This window comes from Lathamus discolor, chromosome 3, assembly GCF_037157495.1.
Source record: "Lathamus discolor isolate bLatDis1 chromosome 3, bLatDis1.hap1, whole genome shotgun sequence".
Classification (NCBI taxonomy): domain Eukaryota; kingdom Metazoa; phylum Chordata; class Aves; order Psittaciformes; family Psittacidae; genus Lathamus; species Lathamus discolor.
The window spans coordinates 17,203,112-17,219,913 of NC_088886.1; the positions used below are offsets into that span (position 1 = coordinate 17,203,112).

The window sequence follows — 16,802 nt, forward strand, 5'->3', positions numbered from 1 at the left end:
TGATGGAGGGTGCACCAGCAACCCCAGAGGCTTATACCCAGCCATGTGCTTCGGCTACCTTGAGTCTCTGAAGTGGATGTCTGAAGCGCCACTGCCACGTACATGTTCCCCCGGAGAAGAGAAATGAGCAGCCAAGTGAGAGGAGCACAGCCGTATTAAGGGTAAGGCAGGAGACAGAGTACCAAACTATATTTACTGTATACAATAGTAAAGGACAACAAATAAATGTACAAATTGGTGAATAAACAGTGAGGTCTACAGGATGTCCCACCCCAGCCCATATACAAGAAAATGAAAAAGAAAATAAGGGCTTTTCCAGCAAGATTCCCAGCAAGCGGGAGATGATCCAACATGGCCAAACGGGTCAGGTGGATATAAAAGGCAGGTAATGATCCCACGGAGCAGCAGTGGACAACCTACAACCTGGACTTTGCAAAAACTCATCTGGAACTGGCTCCACACTCTGCATAGAGCTCAAACTCATCACACAAATGTATTTAAAATTCATCAAGTTTGGGGAGGCATTATAACAGATGGTTATTTTGAACACCTGTACACACATTTCTCTCTTCTCTTGTTCACCAGGTTCTTGACAGCTCTTCTGCACATACAGCCTGGTGACATTGAAAGATGCTTCCCCCCCCCATTTAACAAGTTAATCTACCAGAAACAAGTATTCCAAAGAAACCTGAGGCCACATGTTTGCAGTACCCACTGAGAAATGAGAGCCATGCTGAAGGGAGCAGGAAGTGACAGGTTCTGCCCCACACTCAGTAAACCACTGACAACGCAGTGATGGGTTTCTTGTTTTTATAAGCTTGCACAACAAAAAGTACTGCTGCTCTATGAGGAGCATTAGTTTTTTGTCCTAGCTGCTCTGCTAACTCAGATTCTGACAATTATTCAGGACAAATCTTCTTGCATTAAAAAAGTGTATTTCAGATGACTTTATCATATGACGACAAAGCACATGTAAATCTGCAGTATTTCAAACTCCAGCTCTATACTAGGCATTGTATCTGCATGTACCAGCCTTATGCTACAGCCTTAAAGCTTCTGAAGGAACGGTGTTTGAACACACACTAAAAACCTTAAAACCAGCATCTCCTTTCCTTCTCTTTAGCATATCTTGAATGGAAACTTTTCCTCTCACCAGCTGTATGAACATATACTGAATTACTTACATGGTTAGAACTAAACAGAGGGGCAAGGCTGACGAGAGCCAGGAATGGACATGCCATGTCCTAACACATAGGTGAATATTTAGGCCACAGGTTTAAAGAAATTAAAAAAGAAAGAAATAACAAAAAGGTAACAGCAGACAGACAATGCATACTCCTTAATCTGGACTGAAATCAAATTGGCCCAATTGAAGGTACAAATTAATCCCTGCAGATACTGTTTTGACTTGCACACGCAGTACGTCAAAGACAACAAGCAATTTTGGTAAATGTCCTCTAAAGTTTCAAAGGATCTTGTGTGATTGGCATGTTCATTTGTTTACTATTCAATAGCAAATCCAAGGACAGATGAGAGAGTGGGGTGCGATGAGGATCCTTAAACTCCTCTTCTCCAAGGGATGGCATGTCTTAACACACTCCACCTGTCTGCTGCTGGAACACATCAATAGTGTCTTCATCTTCCATCTCCAGCTGTTTAGAGTAACACGGAAAATGCAAGGCTTTGAATACACGTGGTTACAAAAGCACTTAGCTCTCCACTCCCAACCAGTACCAATAATAGAGCATTTGAGGTGCAGTTTTAATCTGCATGCAGATATCAAAATATTTGTATAGCAATTTGCAGTAAAAGTATTTTTCATACCTGTGCAGGTGTGTCTGTTTCACTAATTGGCTGTCCATCAAATCTGAATCTAATCTGCCTCATCGACAAGCCCTGCAAGATCAAAATAATTAATACGAATCCAAACAAAACATTTACAGATTTACTGTCAGAACAAATCTTAACAAAATTCAGACTCAAAAGATGTAACCAGAGGGGAAACAGTGTATCTATGCTGCTAAGGAAATCAAGGAAGCAGAGCTGTTAAGAGTGACCTCCTGCTGTGCTGCTGTAACAGCAAGGACTCTATATGGAACCACAGGTGGGGGTTTGGCACTTGGTTGTGATCCTGCTCTGCAAGGCACAAATAGCACAAGTTCATTTGCAAAGATAATTTAAGAACAGGTCAATCAATACACCATTGTGTAAAGCCTCAGAGGACAGGCCAGAAGGAGCAGCAGTTGTTTCTCATGCAGTCAGAGATAATGTTAGACTAAGCCGACTCAAGGAAAACAATTTAAAACAATACGAAAAAATGACATTTTTGTGTAACTAGCTACCAGCACCAACTACCCATAGTTAAGACAAGCTTTCATTCATGCCAAACATCTGCTCCCAGTTCTAGCTCTTTATCTTCTTATGAGAAAAGGAACCATGAAGAAGGCCTACGGAAAAAGAACTTGCAGGACCTGACACAGATTTTTGCTCACAAGGCTTATCAGAAAAACACCGGAGTCTAACATTAGTAAGTTGAAGTTGCCCTTAAAATCCAAGCTGAATTCATGCCTGTTCTGAAAGTGTTTAATCACAAGAGGCAGTCTTTATTCCCTGCCTCAGGGATCCAGGTCTTTGCTTTGCCCTCTAAAATCCTTTGAAAACCCCACTACTCACACTTCCGATCATACACACAGCCACATGAAAGCAAGCACTCCCCAGGCTTCTCTAAAGACCCCGTGTATTCAGTTCTGTCCTGGTTTAAGCTCAGCCAGTAACTAAGAACCATGCAGCCTTTCACTCATTCTTCCCTTTTCCAGAGTCCCCGATCCCAGAGGGATGGGGAGGAGAATCGAAAGAGTGTAACTCCCACGGGCTGAGATAAGAACAGTCCAGTAACTAAGGTATAACACAAATCACTGCTGCTACCACCAATAATAATAATGATAAGGGAAATAACAAAGGAAGAGAATACAACCGCTCACCACCTGCTGACCGATACCCAGCCTGACACAAGCGGCAACCTGGGCCTTCTGGGTAACTGCCCCCAGTTTATACATAGGGCATGACGTGCTGTGGTATGGAATACCTCTTTGGCTAGTTTGGGTCAGGTGTCCTGTCTCTGCTTCCTCCAGGCTTCTTGTACCCCTCCTCACTGGCAGAGCATTAAAGACTCAGAAAGTCCTTTGTCAGAGTAAACATTACTTAGCAACAACTAAAAACATCAGTGTGTTACTAATGTTGTTCCCAGACTAAAGTAAAAAACACAGCACTGCACCAGCTCCTAAGGAGAAAAATCACTGTTACAGCTGAACCCAGGACAAGTTCCCATTCCCAACCCAAGAGGCGTTATGCTACATCAGGCATGGAACAGGGAAGAGTGTAAGGTTCAAGTAAGCAAAGCAAGGACCATGCCAGTAATGGACATGGGCAAGCGCAGCAAACAGAACCGTGTTCTGCTTCCAAAAGGCATCTGCATCCCCTCCCTCTGCTCTGCAGCACTGCTTCCAGTCTGTATCGAGTGCTACAGGCTCAGGAACTGGGCTGCAGGGATAAACCCCTCTCCCGTTTAATAGCTCAGGGTGGCACTGAGGAACAGCCTCCATCTGACACTAAGCACACGGCTGCCACCTGCAGAATACAGGAGTCCAAACTGCAATGAGCAACAGGCCAGACATGTGAGAGGAGAAAACAAAACCACACCAGGGGTCGTGGAACCGGGGAATTTGCTTTGTCCCATTTTCCAAACAGAAAACACACTATATAAAGTTGATCAGGTTTTTGGAGAAGATAGAACTGAGGGCTATAAGGCTGAAGATTCAGAGAACTGGCTTCAGAGCCAGGATCGGAGCTCGCTGGCTAGCACTGCTGTCACAGGGCAGTTTTCACTAAGCAAAGAGGAAAACGTCAACACTGAAGCATTCCAAGCCCTCGCTCTCCCGCACGCCCGGACACATTCACCCTGATGCACCGGTATTTCGGACAAGCAGTGAAGCTTCTGCCGCGCCAAGGGCCGTGCCGCGGGAGGCGGTGGGCCGGGAGCAGCGCCGTGCCTACCTGCCGCTCGCAGTACGCCTTCATCAGCTTGCTCAGCGGGGTGTGCCGCTTGATTTTGAACTGCACGACGGAGCCGTCCTGCCCCGCCACCTTCAGGTTGATGTGATCATTCTCCGTTTTCACGCCCTCCTGGAGGAAAACCGTGAGGGAACAGCCGGGTCAGAGCGCGGCCGTGCTGCGGGCGAGCCCCGCCACGGCCCCAGGCACGCCCCACGCCCGCTGCGGCCCGCAGGGGCCGGGCGGCCTCCCCCACAGCGGCGGGGCTGCGCGGAGCCGCCGCTTACTCCTCCTCCTCCTCTTCCTCCTCCCGCCGCCGCGCCCCGGCAAGACCCGGCCCGGCCCACCCCGCCATCTTGGCCGCCGCACGCCGCCGGGCGGGGCGGGGCGGGGCCCACCGGCAGCCCTGCCCCAAGGCCCGGCGGAGAGGCCTCGCTCTCCCCGTGTGCGTGCCCGCTCGCCGGGCCGCGCCGGGCCGGGCCGGGCCGAGCCGGGTCCGCCCCGCCGCCCGCCGCGCCTCACCTTGGGCTTCTCCTCCGACATGGCGGAAGGGCCGGGGCGAGGAGGGGAGCGGGGAGGGGACGGCACAGCGCGCGCTGAGGGACGCGCCCGCGCGCTCGGCTCCCGCCTCGGCTCCCGCCGCCTCCTGCCGCCCGCGAGAGCGCGCGCCTTGGCCCCGCCCCGCGCCCTGCCGCCCCGCGCGCCCATTGGTCGCCCCGTCCTGGTCACGTGAGGGGGCGGCCCGCAACAGCCGCGCGCACCTCCCCGGGCGGCTCTGGGAAGTGCGTCACGGGCGGAGGGGCGGGGCCACGGGCAAGCTGCGTCCCCGCCGAGCCGCACGGGGGCGCTGTGCGCCGCGCGTCGGTGCGGGGTGGGCGCCGCGCTCCCCCGCAGGGACCCCGGGGGAGGAGCGCGTCCCGCTGCGGCTGGTGCGGTGCTACCCCGGCTGCGCCGGCCGGGAGCGGGGGGGGCCCCGGACCCCCACCTCCGCCGCTGGCCTTCAGCAGAGCGGACACTGGCCGCTTCGGGATCTGCTTGGCACAGGCCCAGGAAACGCTCCCTTTTCTGTTCTCCTCCTGGGGATGCATCCCTGGAGGGATGGGCAAACCAGCAGGGAAGAGAACAGCAGCGGCCCCCCCTCCTCCAGTTCCAGTGCTGGAGCCATAGCCCACCCTCTCCCCAAGTTCCTACAGCCACATCCTCGACTCTTTCTCCGTACCCGAGGCCCTAACCCCTCCAGGCCCACAGTGCTGCAGCAATGAGCAAAGTGGCACAGAGGAAACCAGTAATGGGCCCTCTCAGCACCCCTCTGCTTGTCCCCAGGGCGCAGTTACGCTCCACCCAGGCAGGAAGCTGGCTCCCCAGATGGAACAGGTCCCTCTGCTGCCCTGGTTCAGGAGAACGTTGTGGTCTAAGCCCAGCTGGCAACTAACTACCATGCCCAGTGGGATGGGGAGAAGAGCTGGGAAAAAAGGCAAAAACTCACAGGCTGGGATAAGAAAAGTTTAATAACTGAAATTAAAGTAGAACATAATAGTACAATAATAATAAAAGGAAATAAAGAGGAAAGAATAAACCACACACACCCCCAAAAAGGTAATGCACAATAATCAATCAGTTCAATATATAGTCAACATAGTGTAAAGGCATCCACATCCTACAGTGTTGCTATCAGTGGTGGCCACCAAGCCCAGACCACCTTTCTAGAAAGGCACAGAGAGGTAGGAGTGTTGGGCATCTTCCCAGATTAGTTGCAAGTGAGAATGTGCACATGGGACTGCCCTGCTGGAGGCCTGAGATAACCAGAAACTTGTGCTTTTTGAAAGGAATGCCCATGTACCGGGACAAGTACAGGCACCTGGAGTAATAGACAAGGCCTCCTGCTGACCAGTGAGTCGAGAAACTAGTTTTTGCCTATACTAAAAGAAAAAGGTGAGAAGAGCCTGGCTCTGTGTGTGTGTGAAGAGTATTTGGTGAGGCAGGAGCAAGATACACAAGGTTGCTTTTGCTCTTGTCCAGGGACAAGAGCTGTTAATTGCATTGCTTTGGACTCTGTAACCACCCCAGGAATAAGAGAGAAGAAACATGTCATCCTCCAGTATTGCCACCATGTGTTTCTGCACCAGCAGAGCAAGAACAAAGCTCTGGAGCAGACCAAGCACCTGGAATAGGGACAATGATGTCACCAAGCATTTGGCTCATCTTCTGTGGCATCTGAAGTGATAAGTGGCACCATGGTGGTCTCCTCGTGGCAGGGGAAGCATGAAGTCCTGTGGCTCTGGGAAGGCACCATTCACCAGGGTGGGCAGGTCTGGAGATACTAATTCTCAAACTTTGCATAAGGGTTCTCTTCCTTGAAGAGGCCTAAAAGAGAAGAGAGATTCATTCAGACAGCAGCTGCCAGCAAGAACCCAGCTCTTGTTAACAACTGTCATTCATGTTTCATCCCACCTCCTGTCCTGCTGTCCTTCTGAAAGACCTGCTCTTACTCAAGCTGCACATGCAGTCAGCACTACTTCACTCTCCCCCTCTGCACAAGAGGAGATCCATTAAGAAGCTCTACCTAATGGCAAACGCCTCTCATGCTGGCTGTATGAAGTCCAGCCTTAGCAGAAAGCCTGATCTCCCAGAGCACCCCCTCTGCACACTCCTGTTGGACTGGACTTGGGAGCAGAGAGCTCAGACCCAAATTAAATAAAAACTGATCTTAGACTGGCCCCTCTGCTCCCATATCCACAGACTGGGAGACAGGGGCAGGGTATGGGGCTAACTTCTGAGCCAGTGAGAAGCCCCCGTGCCACTCTCCTGGCTGCTTTCCCAGCCGCATCCCAACACCCAAAGAAGAAAGCCACAAAGGACAGGACTGCAACTCTGCAGTCAGGCTGCAGCAAGACAGCCCTGGAGCACAGGTCTTCCACTTCACCCTGCCCTCCGTCCAAACCCAAAAACACCACCACACTCAGTGTGCATGAACCCAACTGCTCCCTACTCCACAGCCACACTGGGAACACCCTCAGCAGGCAGGCAGGAGGGACCCTTCACCAGCTCCAAGCAACAGACTGCTCTCCACTTCCTTCCAGCCTGCTGTCCCCCTCAGGCAGGTCCTCGCCTGCCCCAGGGCCACAGGATTCACCTGAGGGACTGTCCAGCCCCAAGAAGGCATCCATGTCCTCCCAGCACTCAGGGACTGAGCCAACACCTCCCATGGACCTGCTCCCAGCACACAGGACTGGCTCTGCAGTCAGGCTGGTGCCTGCTCTGTGCTCATCCAGGCTCCTGTCTGGCCCCCAGGCTGCTGGCTCCCCAGCACCACTGACCACAGGGCTGCCAGAGGGCCATGCCTGAAGAGCAGCAGCATGCAGCTCGTGCTGTGTCTACCAGCTTCTGCTTCTCCCCTCCAGCCAAGCCCCAGGAGCTTCTTGTATGTGGTGAGTTTGGAGGACACAAGCCAGGGAGTGTTAAATACTCTCCTGCCTAAGAGGCACAGCACTTGTGTAAGGTCACAATCCATGATCCAAGCATTTCTACACTTGCTCCCTGAGGGCAAGAGAGCAAGTCACTGGAACAGGGGAAGCAGAGACTGTTTTCACTTCTGGACAGGTCTCTGCAGCTTGTAACCATAGCAAGGAACATAGTTACTGAGGCAGCTCAATCTAAAGCTGAGCTTGAATCACATCAGCTGTGATTCAGCTGATGTGATTCAATACTGTACCGTATTTTCTTCGGATTTCATCATGTCGTGATTTCATCTCTGCTCTCCTGCAAGAAGCAAACAGAAACCCCATGAGTCAGTGACAGGCAGTACAAAACCAGGCAAGAGGAGTTACAGCCCCTTGCTTCTTCCCAACCTAGGAAGTTCCAGGCTGCCAGGTTTGCTCAGCATCCCCCCTACTCCCCCACCTCCCAGAGACACTAGGGACTATCAGAGCCCATGCACATTAGCAGCCCTTAGGGAGTTAAATACATAAAGCTGTTGTGATGCTGCATCCATGAGTCACCCAGAAAGACATTGCTCATGAGGTCTGCGCCTGAGCTAGGGCTGAAGCAGCCACTGACTGCGCATTGTTGAGCCCCCACGTGCCTTCTGGCATCACGTTTGACAGTACGGGCAGGAGACTGTGGCTGCAGGGTAACCTCACCTCTCCTCCTGCCGCACCCGCCTCCTCTCCCGCTCCCTGGCCATCCTCTCATCTTCCTTGTCTGGCCTGATAAAAAAGCCTGTTAGCAGTGCTCAGCACTCAGTTCTGCAACAGCAAATGGTTGCATCTGAGCTACTATGGGCAAAGAGGGGACCCTTCCGATACTTGCTTTTTGCTCTTTTTCTTACAACAGCAGCAGCAGCAGCAGACCCCCAACATGATGAGGATTATTCCTCCCACCACAGACATCGCAATGATCAGGGCTTCAAAGTTCACTAAAGGATATGACAAAACACATTTAGTACAAAAATACATGGGTGCCTCGAGATGTAATATTCACAATCATACAGCTACTTCATACAGTCACCAGCAGCTTCAGTCACTGGGCTGGAGGCACATCCAGCAGCCCAGAAAAGCAAGATGGACACAGTTATCTATAGGTGTACTAAGTGTTGGTACTAGCACACACACATACACACACACACACACACCCAGCTGAGTATATGTAGCTGCAAACTACAGCACTCAGTTACTGTGTATGAAGGAATGAACAAACGCACTCAGGCCCATCTCCTCCAGCAGAAACAGGAGCAAAGGTGTCTTAATCACTAATCCAGGTGAACAGTAACCCATCAAGGGAAAACAACCCAGCTTCCAGAGACCACAACTGGAACTGGAGTTACTGCTCACAGGAGCCAGCCTCAGAAGTCATTTCAGAAGAGCTGACAGGGGAGGCACTTCCAGTGTCTACAGTCCTTGGGCAAGAGGCAAAGCAAGACAAGATCCACTGGGATTTATCAGCTTGGGGCCTGCAGTGCTGCTGAAGCAGCTGAAGGCACAGAATTGCTACGTTCACCCCACCACCACATCTCCCCAGGGCTTGGGGGATCTGCTCACCCATACACAACACAAACCCCACTGGGACATGGTGGTGAAGCAGGAGCCTTAAGCAGTGGCCCCAGGGAGGCAGTTATCCTACTCAACTCCTGCAATAGCTGTAGCAATACCAGCCAAAACAGACATATCTAGACATCACCTGAAATCCTTTGCACAAAGAGGGGTTTCTTTCCAAATATGATACAGACTGTTCAGAGACTTGGGCCTGTGGAAATACTTGTTTAGGAGCCACTTGACACACAGCAGCCAAATTACAGGAATCCTAGTGCACTTGAGCCTGCTCAGAGCACTTCTGAGCCCCTCTTCTCCATGCTGCTCAGACCTTGAACCCAGTTGAAAGCTTGAACACTGTACGTGGTGTACTTCAGGGCATTTAGGAAGATGCCTGCCCGTCTCCTTGCTGCAAGGACTCAGCAGTAGCAGGTTTATTGGGATGCTCCAGGCTGAGCTGACTGCACCACTGAACTTGCTTTCAAAGCCTCTGGGCTCCTGCTCCCAGTGGTGAGCTTCATCACTGCCAACCACTGTGCCACCTGACTCTCAAACCATACTGCATCCCTACCTGGACTACCATGGCAAGCACCATGCAAGGTATGTGGATCCAGATACCAATCGCAGACAGCTGTCATAGCCTAGCAGGTCACCAGCAAGACCAGAAGCCAGCAACCTACCTGCTTGCAGACACTTGTGTTTGTCCCCACAGGTGGGCTCACACAGCCTCTCTATTGGTCACCCAGCAGCAGGGAGGCCTGCAGGTCCATGTTCCCAGTAAGGCTTTGGGAAAGATGGTATCTGAAACCTGATTGTCCACAGCACTGCCTTACCTTGGAGCATCATGAAGCTTTTGCTGGCTGCACTGCAACAGACCCACAGTCATGTGGGGGGCAGCCCAAACGCCAAGGATCAGAAGTCAGCCCAGGGGGTAAGACAAATCCAAACAAGCTCTTCAGCTCAAGAGGGAGTTTTTCCACCAGCACATGTCTGTATTGGTGCTTCTGAAACCTCAGATTTTGGGATAAGCCCAGGGTTCTGATCACCCCTTTCCACAAACAGAGGTCAATCCCAGAGCAGCGGGCACTGGTCCACCTGATGATGAGGGTGTAAATCTCCCACACACCCAAAATGCAGACTCATTTAAGAGCTAATTTCTCACAGGACTGATCTCCTCTAGAGCAAGTTTTGCAAGGTCAGGAATGTGTTCTTCTGTAACAAAACCTTTTGTGAAGCTACTGGCGTAAAAACTAGTATTACAAGGTCTTACAGAAGCTCCAGAACGGCATGCTGTAGTGCTCACAAAGAGGAAATTCTTCCTCCGCAAGGTATGGGAGCAGTTAGCCCAGCCTCAAGCACAATAGATGATAGGTGACAACAATTCAAGTTCCCCATCAGAGGGACAGGCAAAAGAAACCAAGCCCCAGCTTGCTTCCTACTTGCCTCAGCCTCTAAAAGCGGGGTCCTGTCTGAGCATGAGCATGCACCAAGCTTGGTCTAAAGACACCAGTTTCTCCAGAAACCCAACAGGAAACAGTGCACCAAGGAGGAAAGTCAGCCAACAGCCAGCTAGAAAAAGCTCCAGGAAGTGACCTGGCTGCAGCACAGTTTATGCAGGGCTGGTTTTGGAAGAGGTTATTTTCTCAGCTGGGTGAAGAGTTGAGCAGGACCACTGAGCAGGTATGCTCAGCTCTAGAAGCCCACGCAGGCCTGCAGAGAATTCACCTCACTTCTGGGTCCAAAAGACCCTGTGGATTTTAAAAGCCTGCCTGAGGCAGCAGCCACAGTGCTAAACATGAAGGGCCAGAAGCAGCACAAGGAACAACGCATGAGGTGCAGAGGAAAGAGCTGAAGAGTCAGACCCTGGTGTGCACACTTTGGCCTCCTGGAAGGATTGCACAGGCAGCTGCCCACAACTGTTTGACTCTTGTTCCCAGGTGCTAGCCACATTTTGAAGCCTCCACACCAAAGCATGAGGAATGTATTTAGAGTGGCTGAAGTCCCACAAGTTCTTCTTGCCAGAAGGCAGAGAACTGCTCACAGTCTGCTTTCTTGCTCATGCTTCAGGAAGTTTGCAGAACTCTGACTTCAGCCTGTCATTGCTACATCAGCAGCGACAAAGAGAAGCAAAGGAAATCTCCCATTCCCACTAGCACAAGTGGCAATCAGTGCCATTTAGCAGCAAGCACTAAAGGCAGCTATAATTAAGCACAATCCACTTACCCCAGCAGACTCCCCAGCGTGCAGAGTGGAGCTCACAGAGGTCAGCTGGGGGCAGGACTCTTCGAACAGGGTACTCCACACACCTCCCGCTGCTGGCACACCACAGGCACTGGGACACAGGCAGCACAACATTACCAGTGTGCATCAGTGATGCCATTAGCCATGCCCTGCTTTGTTAGCTGCAGCAACAGGGCCACTGCTGCCTGCTCCTGAGAGCCAGGTACCACCCAGCAGCAACAGGACACTCAGTTGTGCTTGGTCAGCACAGGCTGCATCAGACTTGGCTGCATCAGACTTGCCTGCACCAGCAGAGGCAGGCAAGGGGAGTGCAGATTTCTAGAGCAAGTAAAGATGCTGAGAACCCTCCTGGCTTGCATGATGGTCATAATAATCAAATCCTTAATGCTCACTCCATGCATTTCTGGGACAAGAAGGAAGCCTTTGAGACAAGGCACTTAACAGGGCTGATGAGCAGGGTAGGTTTCCGTGTGCATCCCTAGTCTTTCCCAGAAAGCCCACCTGCAGCAGCTTTGCACCCTCCTCTCCCGAGTGGCTCTGACCCCTAACACCAGTGCTTGGTTGGGTTTGGTCAAACTGGTTTTGGCTGCATCAGCTGCGAGATCTGACTCAAGTTCAAGTTTGCTGATACCAGAGATAAGGTGGGAAACAGGTATACATCCTGCATCCACCCAGTACCACATCACCCACCAGCTGGTGGAGGGTCAGCTTGCCTAGCCAGTCCAGCCCACTTAAGCTCCTTCATGGTGAATGTCCCACCAGCAGCATCTCCCATCCATGAAGAGGATGCTCATTAATCAACCCCAAGCCATACAGCAAGCCCCAGTTTCTAGCAACCTCTTCCTAGAGCACCAAGGCAGAGTTTTCATCTTACCATCATGGGTGGTTGGCTTTTGCAGCATGTTCAGGACAAGGACAGGGGAGCAGCCCACCCTTCCAGGAGGGAAGCTGCTCCATAACAGCCCAGCAAAGCCCATGCTACATTTTCAGGCATTGCAAGAGGATAGGAGCTCTACTGCTGCTACTTACAGTGACATTTTTCAGACACTCCTCGCAGCTCCTGTTCGTATACTGGTTGCAATCTACAGGAAGGAAAAAAGGCACCTCAGTACTTTGAAGAGCTTCTCAGTGCTTCAAAATGCTGGGTCCTCAGAGCCTGCTCCTGCCCACTCTGGAGATGGTTACTCCATCAGAGCAGCAGCAACGCAGCATAGTAGTGCTGCAAGAGACACCAACTTCAAAACACACTCAGTGTCACGGTGATAATCCCAAAAGCCTTGGAATGGAAATCCTCAGCCTTGACTACAATAGCCCAAAGCCCCAAGCTGTGAGTTCCTCTCCCTAAAGGCCTGAGCATCTGCTGTGGCCAGCAGGCAGTGGGGCAGCTCGGGGACACAGCTGGGGTCAGTCCAGAGGGACCCTGCAAAGATAAGGACAAGCACTGGGCAAGCGGTGCAGTCCTGTATCACCAGATGACAGATCAGCTCCAGCAAACAAATGCCAGACAAGGAAGTTCCTACCAGGAAGAGAAGCAGAGGAACACAAGGGGGACATACAGCTATGGTCTCTGTGGGACCCCATACCCTCCCACTGCACATGAGCGAAATTCCAGCCCATTCATCCAAACCCTCCTTCAGCAGGAAACACTCCAGGTGACAAGAGGCACCACAGCCAAAATCTGCACCTGTGTTCAGAACCTGTTTACATCACATTTGGCAGAGGAAGACCACTGCTCTACAGACACAGGCAGCTCCTAGCACATGGATGATAGCTCCCAGCATGGCATCCCAGCACCATGAATGACAGCATTCCCAGGGAATTCAGGTCAGCTGGGTGCGGAAGTGGATCAGGTCTGAACACAGGACAAAGTGGCCTAGTTCAGCTGCCTTCCTGGGCTTGCCTGCAGCTCTGGGCCAGTGCTAGCTCTTCAGGAAAGCCTTCCTTAGGACATTCACCTACCATTTCACTGGTATGCTCCTCCAGATCCTCAGGAAGGGTGGTTTGCCAGCCCTTGAGGATCAGCCATTTAAACCTCATCCCTTGCCTAAAGGGTGTAAGCAGCAGCCCATTTGACCAAAGGCCATGAACCAGTTTGCCTGACTACTCAGTAACTGGTAGAAGGACCGCTGCTTTGCAGCACCTTAATCAGGAAAAAATACCAGCCCGAGGTGCTTGTTTTCCACGGTCACAAGCAGCAAAGCCGCATTTTCTCTCTCCAGCTGGCAGAAGCCCTGAGCTGTGACCCACTGTCAGCAGTCACATGCTCTGCACAGCCCTCCAAACAACTGGGCAATTTATGAACATAGCTCAGATAAGGGTGTTTACACACTGCCACCCCGGGAGGCCGAGAGTGCAGATTTTAGACACTCTAAGGAAGCGGCATCTTCCCTGTTCCTCCAGCCAAGGCCAGGAAAGCATCACAGCAGCCACACTGCCCCGAGACTGCTTGCTTACAGGGAGTCCCAAAACAGCCTTCTTGCATTAGAGGAAAGATTTTAACCTGGCTCCCTATGCTTTTCCTTGGGGAAGGGAATCAGCCTGCTCGCACAGGACAGCATGGGGAACACTGCAGTCCTCAGGGACAGAGGTGGGAGAGCAGGTCTTGTTCTGCTAGAAGTTTCCTTCTGCCACTTGGCTATGAGAGAAGTGAGGAAAGACAGTAAAACACATGTTGGTTCTCACTCTCCTCCCAGCTGGAGCAACCACACAGCCACCAGAAGCCTGGTGATCAGCTGGAGAACAGCTTCCCACTTGGTGAGCAGACTTCTTGGAGCACACCTGAAGGGGGATTGTCCTTTCCCTTTGCTAGGGCTTCTCCTCTACCTGGAGCAGCAGGCACAGGGCTATGCTACCTCCTCCACCCACCAAGGAGGAGCAGTCGGCACCCACTGCTCCTCACCTACATCCACATCTGATGGCCCCCATCTTCTTCCTGGTCTGAAGCTCCTGAGGCTGTCTCTGCCTGTCCTGAAAAAGGATTTCCTCTAAAGGGTCATCACCGGGGGCAGCTGGCTGCCCGGCTGCTAGCACTGCTGAATGCATGGCTACATTGCAAGTGGCAGCTGGGAAAGGAGGAAGTAAAGCCTCTTTTCCAGCACCCCTTCTTCCAGATTTCAGAAGGATGCACCGGTGCCCCACACCGCATAAGGCCGCACTCTGCCCTGGAAAGAAGGGCTTTCTTTCAGGGATGCATAGTGCAGTCCATGAACGATAAAGGATAACCCAGGACAACCACTGTAACACCAGCATCCCGGCTCCTCGACGTGTGTTTGAAGCCTTCCCAGCAAGGATGGGACCTGCCCTCCCGGCTCCCACTGCCCACCCTGGAACAACAGCCTGCGCCAGGCTGCGCCATGCTCTAAGCGTCCCGTAGGAGCGGGTTCAGAGTAACCGCAAAGACTCGACCTCGGGTGCCCCAGCCTCATCCGCTGCGGCGCGGGGAGGGCCGGGACCACAGCGCCGGGACCAGCACCCACCCCGCTGGGGCCGGGATGGGGCCGCGCTTACCTCCCGCCACGTCCTGCGCGGCGGCGGCGGCGGCGGGCAGCAGGGCCAGGGCGGCGCAGAGCCCGAGCACCGCGAGCATGGCGGGACCGGGCCGCAGGCTGAGCTCGGGCCAGCCGGGCCGGGAGCTGCCTCCTATGTAGGGCCGAGCGCGGGGCGGGGCGGGCCGGGGGCGGCCCCTCCCGCCGCGTCCCGTGGCCGGTACCGGGGGTCGGGCAGCACGGAGCCGGCGGAGGGGCGAGCCCGTGCCCGTGCCCGTGCCCGTGCCCTGCCCGAGGGGCGGCCCGCACGGTTTCACCGCTCCGCAAGGCGGTCGGGAAGCCCTTCGAGGCTGGTGGGGGGCGGAACCGGCCGCAGCACCCCTGCAGCCCCGGGCCCGACCGCAGGAGGGGGCCAGGCCCCCGCGGAGCTGCGGCGCAGCGGGTTTGCCCGCTGGGTTCGGGCAGTGCCAGCCTGAAACGGGGACCCGGCAGCCTGGTCTAGTGGAAGGTGGCCCTGCCCGTGGCAGGGGGTTGGAACCGGGTGAGCTTTAAGGCCCCTTCCATCCAAGCCGATCTGTGTTTCTGACAATCTGTGTTCTGTGTTCCTGACCCCTGCATGAACCGGTCCCCAGAAGGTCCCCACAATCCCTTCCCTCGTTGTTACATCAGTCTTTATAGCACGGAAATGCGTTAGCTTTGTTCACATTTATATTAGTTCACATGAGGCACAACGATAGGTTGTGGAATTTTACTGGAGACTTTGGTATTGTTCGTGCTTAAGTAAAACAAACAAAAGGACAGCCTGGTCCTTGTAAAAGGACTGTGCTGCTGGGAAGTGTCATAGAATCACAGAATGGTGATCTCCAGATTTCTTGTCAGCCCCTTTAGGCACTGGAGGCTGCTCTAAGGTCTCTGTGGAGCCTTCTCTTCCCCAGGCTGAACCAGCCCAGCTCTCCCAGCCTGTCTCCATAGCAGAGGTGCTCCAGCCCTTGGAGCATCTTCATGGCCTCCTCTGGACTCACTCGAGCAGCTCCACGTCCCCCTTGTGTTGGGGCCCCAGAGCTGAGTGACACCAGTACCCGCCCAGCCTTGAGAACCAGCTGCTTTGGAGCATCAAACACACAGGTTCCGTGTCTTTCAGCAGCCCCTGAGTCCTCGCTATGTGCCAAGAGCCCCGCGTTTCTCCCAAGGAGCTGCCAAAATCTGAACCACCTGCAAGAGGCAGCTGCTGGCATGAGAGCGCTCACCTGCGGTGGCAGAATCAAGAGTCCCGCTCCCTCCTCCGCGTCACATCTCCCACGGCTCAGCCCCCGCATCCCACTGTTTGCCTGACTTAACACCATGGGCTGTTGACTCTTCCAGCCTGCAGGAGCTCTGTCACCAGTGGCCAGCCCATCTGGCTCTCAAGGACACCAGGAACATGGCAGGGAGAGGGAAGCTTTCAGAGCAGGCAGACAATGAGCTCCTCGGTGACGCGGGCGATGGCAGGGTGGCCGGCAGTGCTGCCTGCTCAAGCTATGGATCACCTCCTTCAGGTGTTTTTCTGTTTTACTGAAAAACATTAGTTGTCTTCTCTAGTTTAGGGCAATCCTCCCTCGTGCCTCCCAGTCCTGCTGCCTGTGCCAGGCTGCCTGCTCCTGCTTGCTGCTGCCAAGAAGCCCACATGCATGTAGTGATACTGCTACCCCATTCCCAAAGGACTGGGGATAAAACCAGGTCCCAAAGCACTCTGCGCAGGCAGCATCACAACCCTCGTCACAATGAAGGTCAAAAACCAATTCTTTTGGGCTGTCTGCATTGCTGGGCATGAATCATAGAACCGGCCCCTTCAGGCACTGTAAGACTGTTAGAAGGTCTCCCCTGAGCCTTCCCTTCTTGAGGCTGAACAAGCCCAGCTCTCTCAGCCTGTCTCCATAGGAGAGGTGCTCCAAGCCTCCTCCAACGGGTGCGGAGCTCCTTGGCTCCAGCACAGGAAAGCACTCTGCTTTCTTGACCTATG

General features: G+C 53.3%; 2 protein-coding genes across 2 annotated transcripts; both read right to left on the reverse strand.

Moving 5' to 3' along the window:
• Positions 1 to 174: 174 nt before the first annotated feature.
• LOC136011652 (small ubiquitin-related modifier 3) lies at positions 175 to 4,745 on the reverse strand. Its single transcript, XM_065673796.1, has 4 exons — positions 4,573 to 4,745; positions 4,054 to 4,182; positions 1,825 to 1,896; positions 175 to 1,652 (listed from the first exon to the last, which is right to left on the reverse strand). Exons 1-4 carry the CDS (start codon positions 4,591 to 4,593, stop codon positions 1,590 to 1,592), a joined length of 285 nt encoding a protein of 94 aa, XP_065529868.1. The 5' UTR covers positions 4,594 to 4,745; the 3' UTR covers positions 175 to 1,589.
• Positions 4,746 to 5,540: 795 nt separating this feature from the next.
• PTTG1IP (PTTG1 interacting protein) lies at positions 5,541 to 15,085 on the reverse strand. The gene is made up of 7 exons (XM_065673799.1): positions 14,826 to 15,085; positions 12,348 to 12,400; positions 11,301 to 11,409; positions 8,359 to 8,464; positions 8,190 to 8,255; positions 7,763 to 7,809; positions 5,541 to 6,414 (listed from the first exon to the last, which is right to left on the reverse strand). Exons 1-7 carry the CDS (start codon positions 14,902 to 14,904, stop codon positions 6,371 to 6,373), a joined length of 504 nt encoding a protein of 167 aa, XP_065529871.1. The 5' UTR covers positions 14,905 to 15,085; the 3' UTR covers positions 5,541 to 6,370.
• Positions 15,086 to 16,802: the final 1,717 nt, after the last annotated feature.

Coding starts and splice junctions, on each gene's coding strand:
- LOC136011652 (XM_065673796.1), bottom strand. CDS start 4,593: ATGTCGGAGGAGAAGCCCAAG. Junction 4,183..4,572: donor TGTCGGAGGAGAAGCCCAAG/GTGAGGCGCGGC, acceptor GTTTTCCTCCAG/GAGGGCGTGAAAACGGAGAA. Junction 1,653..1,824: donor AAACAGACACACCTGCACAG/GTATGAAAAATA, acceptor TACTCTAAACAG/CTGGAGATGGAAGATGAAGA.
- PTTG1IP (XM_065673799.1), bottom strand. CDS start 14,904: ATGCTCGCGGTGCTCGGGCTCTGCGCCGCCCTGGCCCTGCTGCCCGCC. Junction 8,465..11,300: donor ACGCTGGGGAGTCTGCTGGG/GTAAGTGGATTG, acceptor CATATCCTTTAG/TGAACTTTGAAGCCCTGATC. Junction 8,256..8,358: donor TGTAAGAAAAAGAGCAAAAA/GCAAGTATCGGA, acceptor CTTTTTTATCAG/GCCAGACAAGGAAGATGAGA.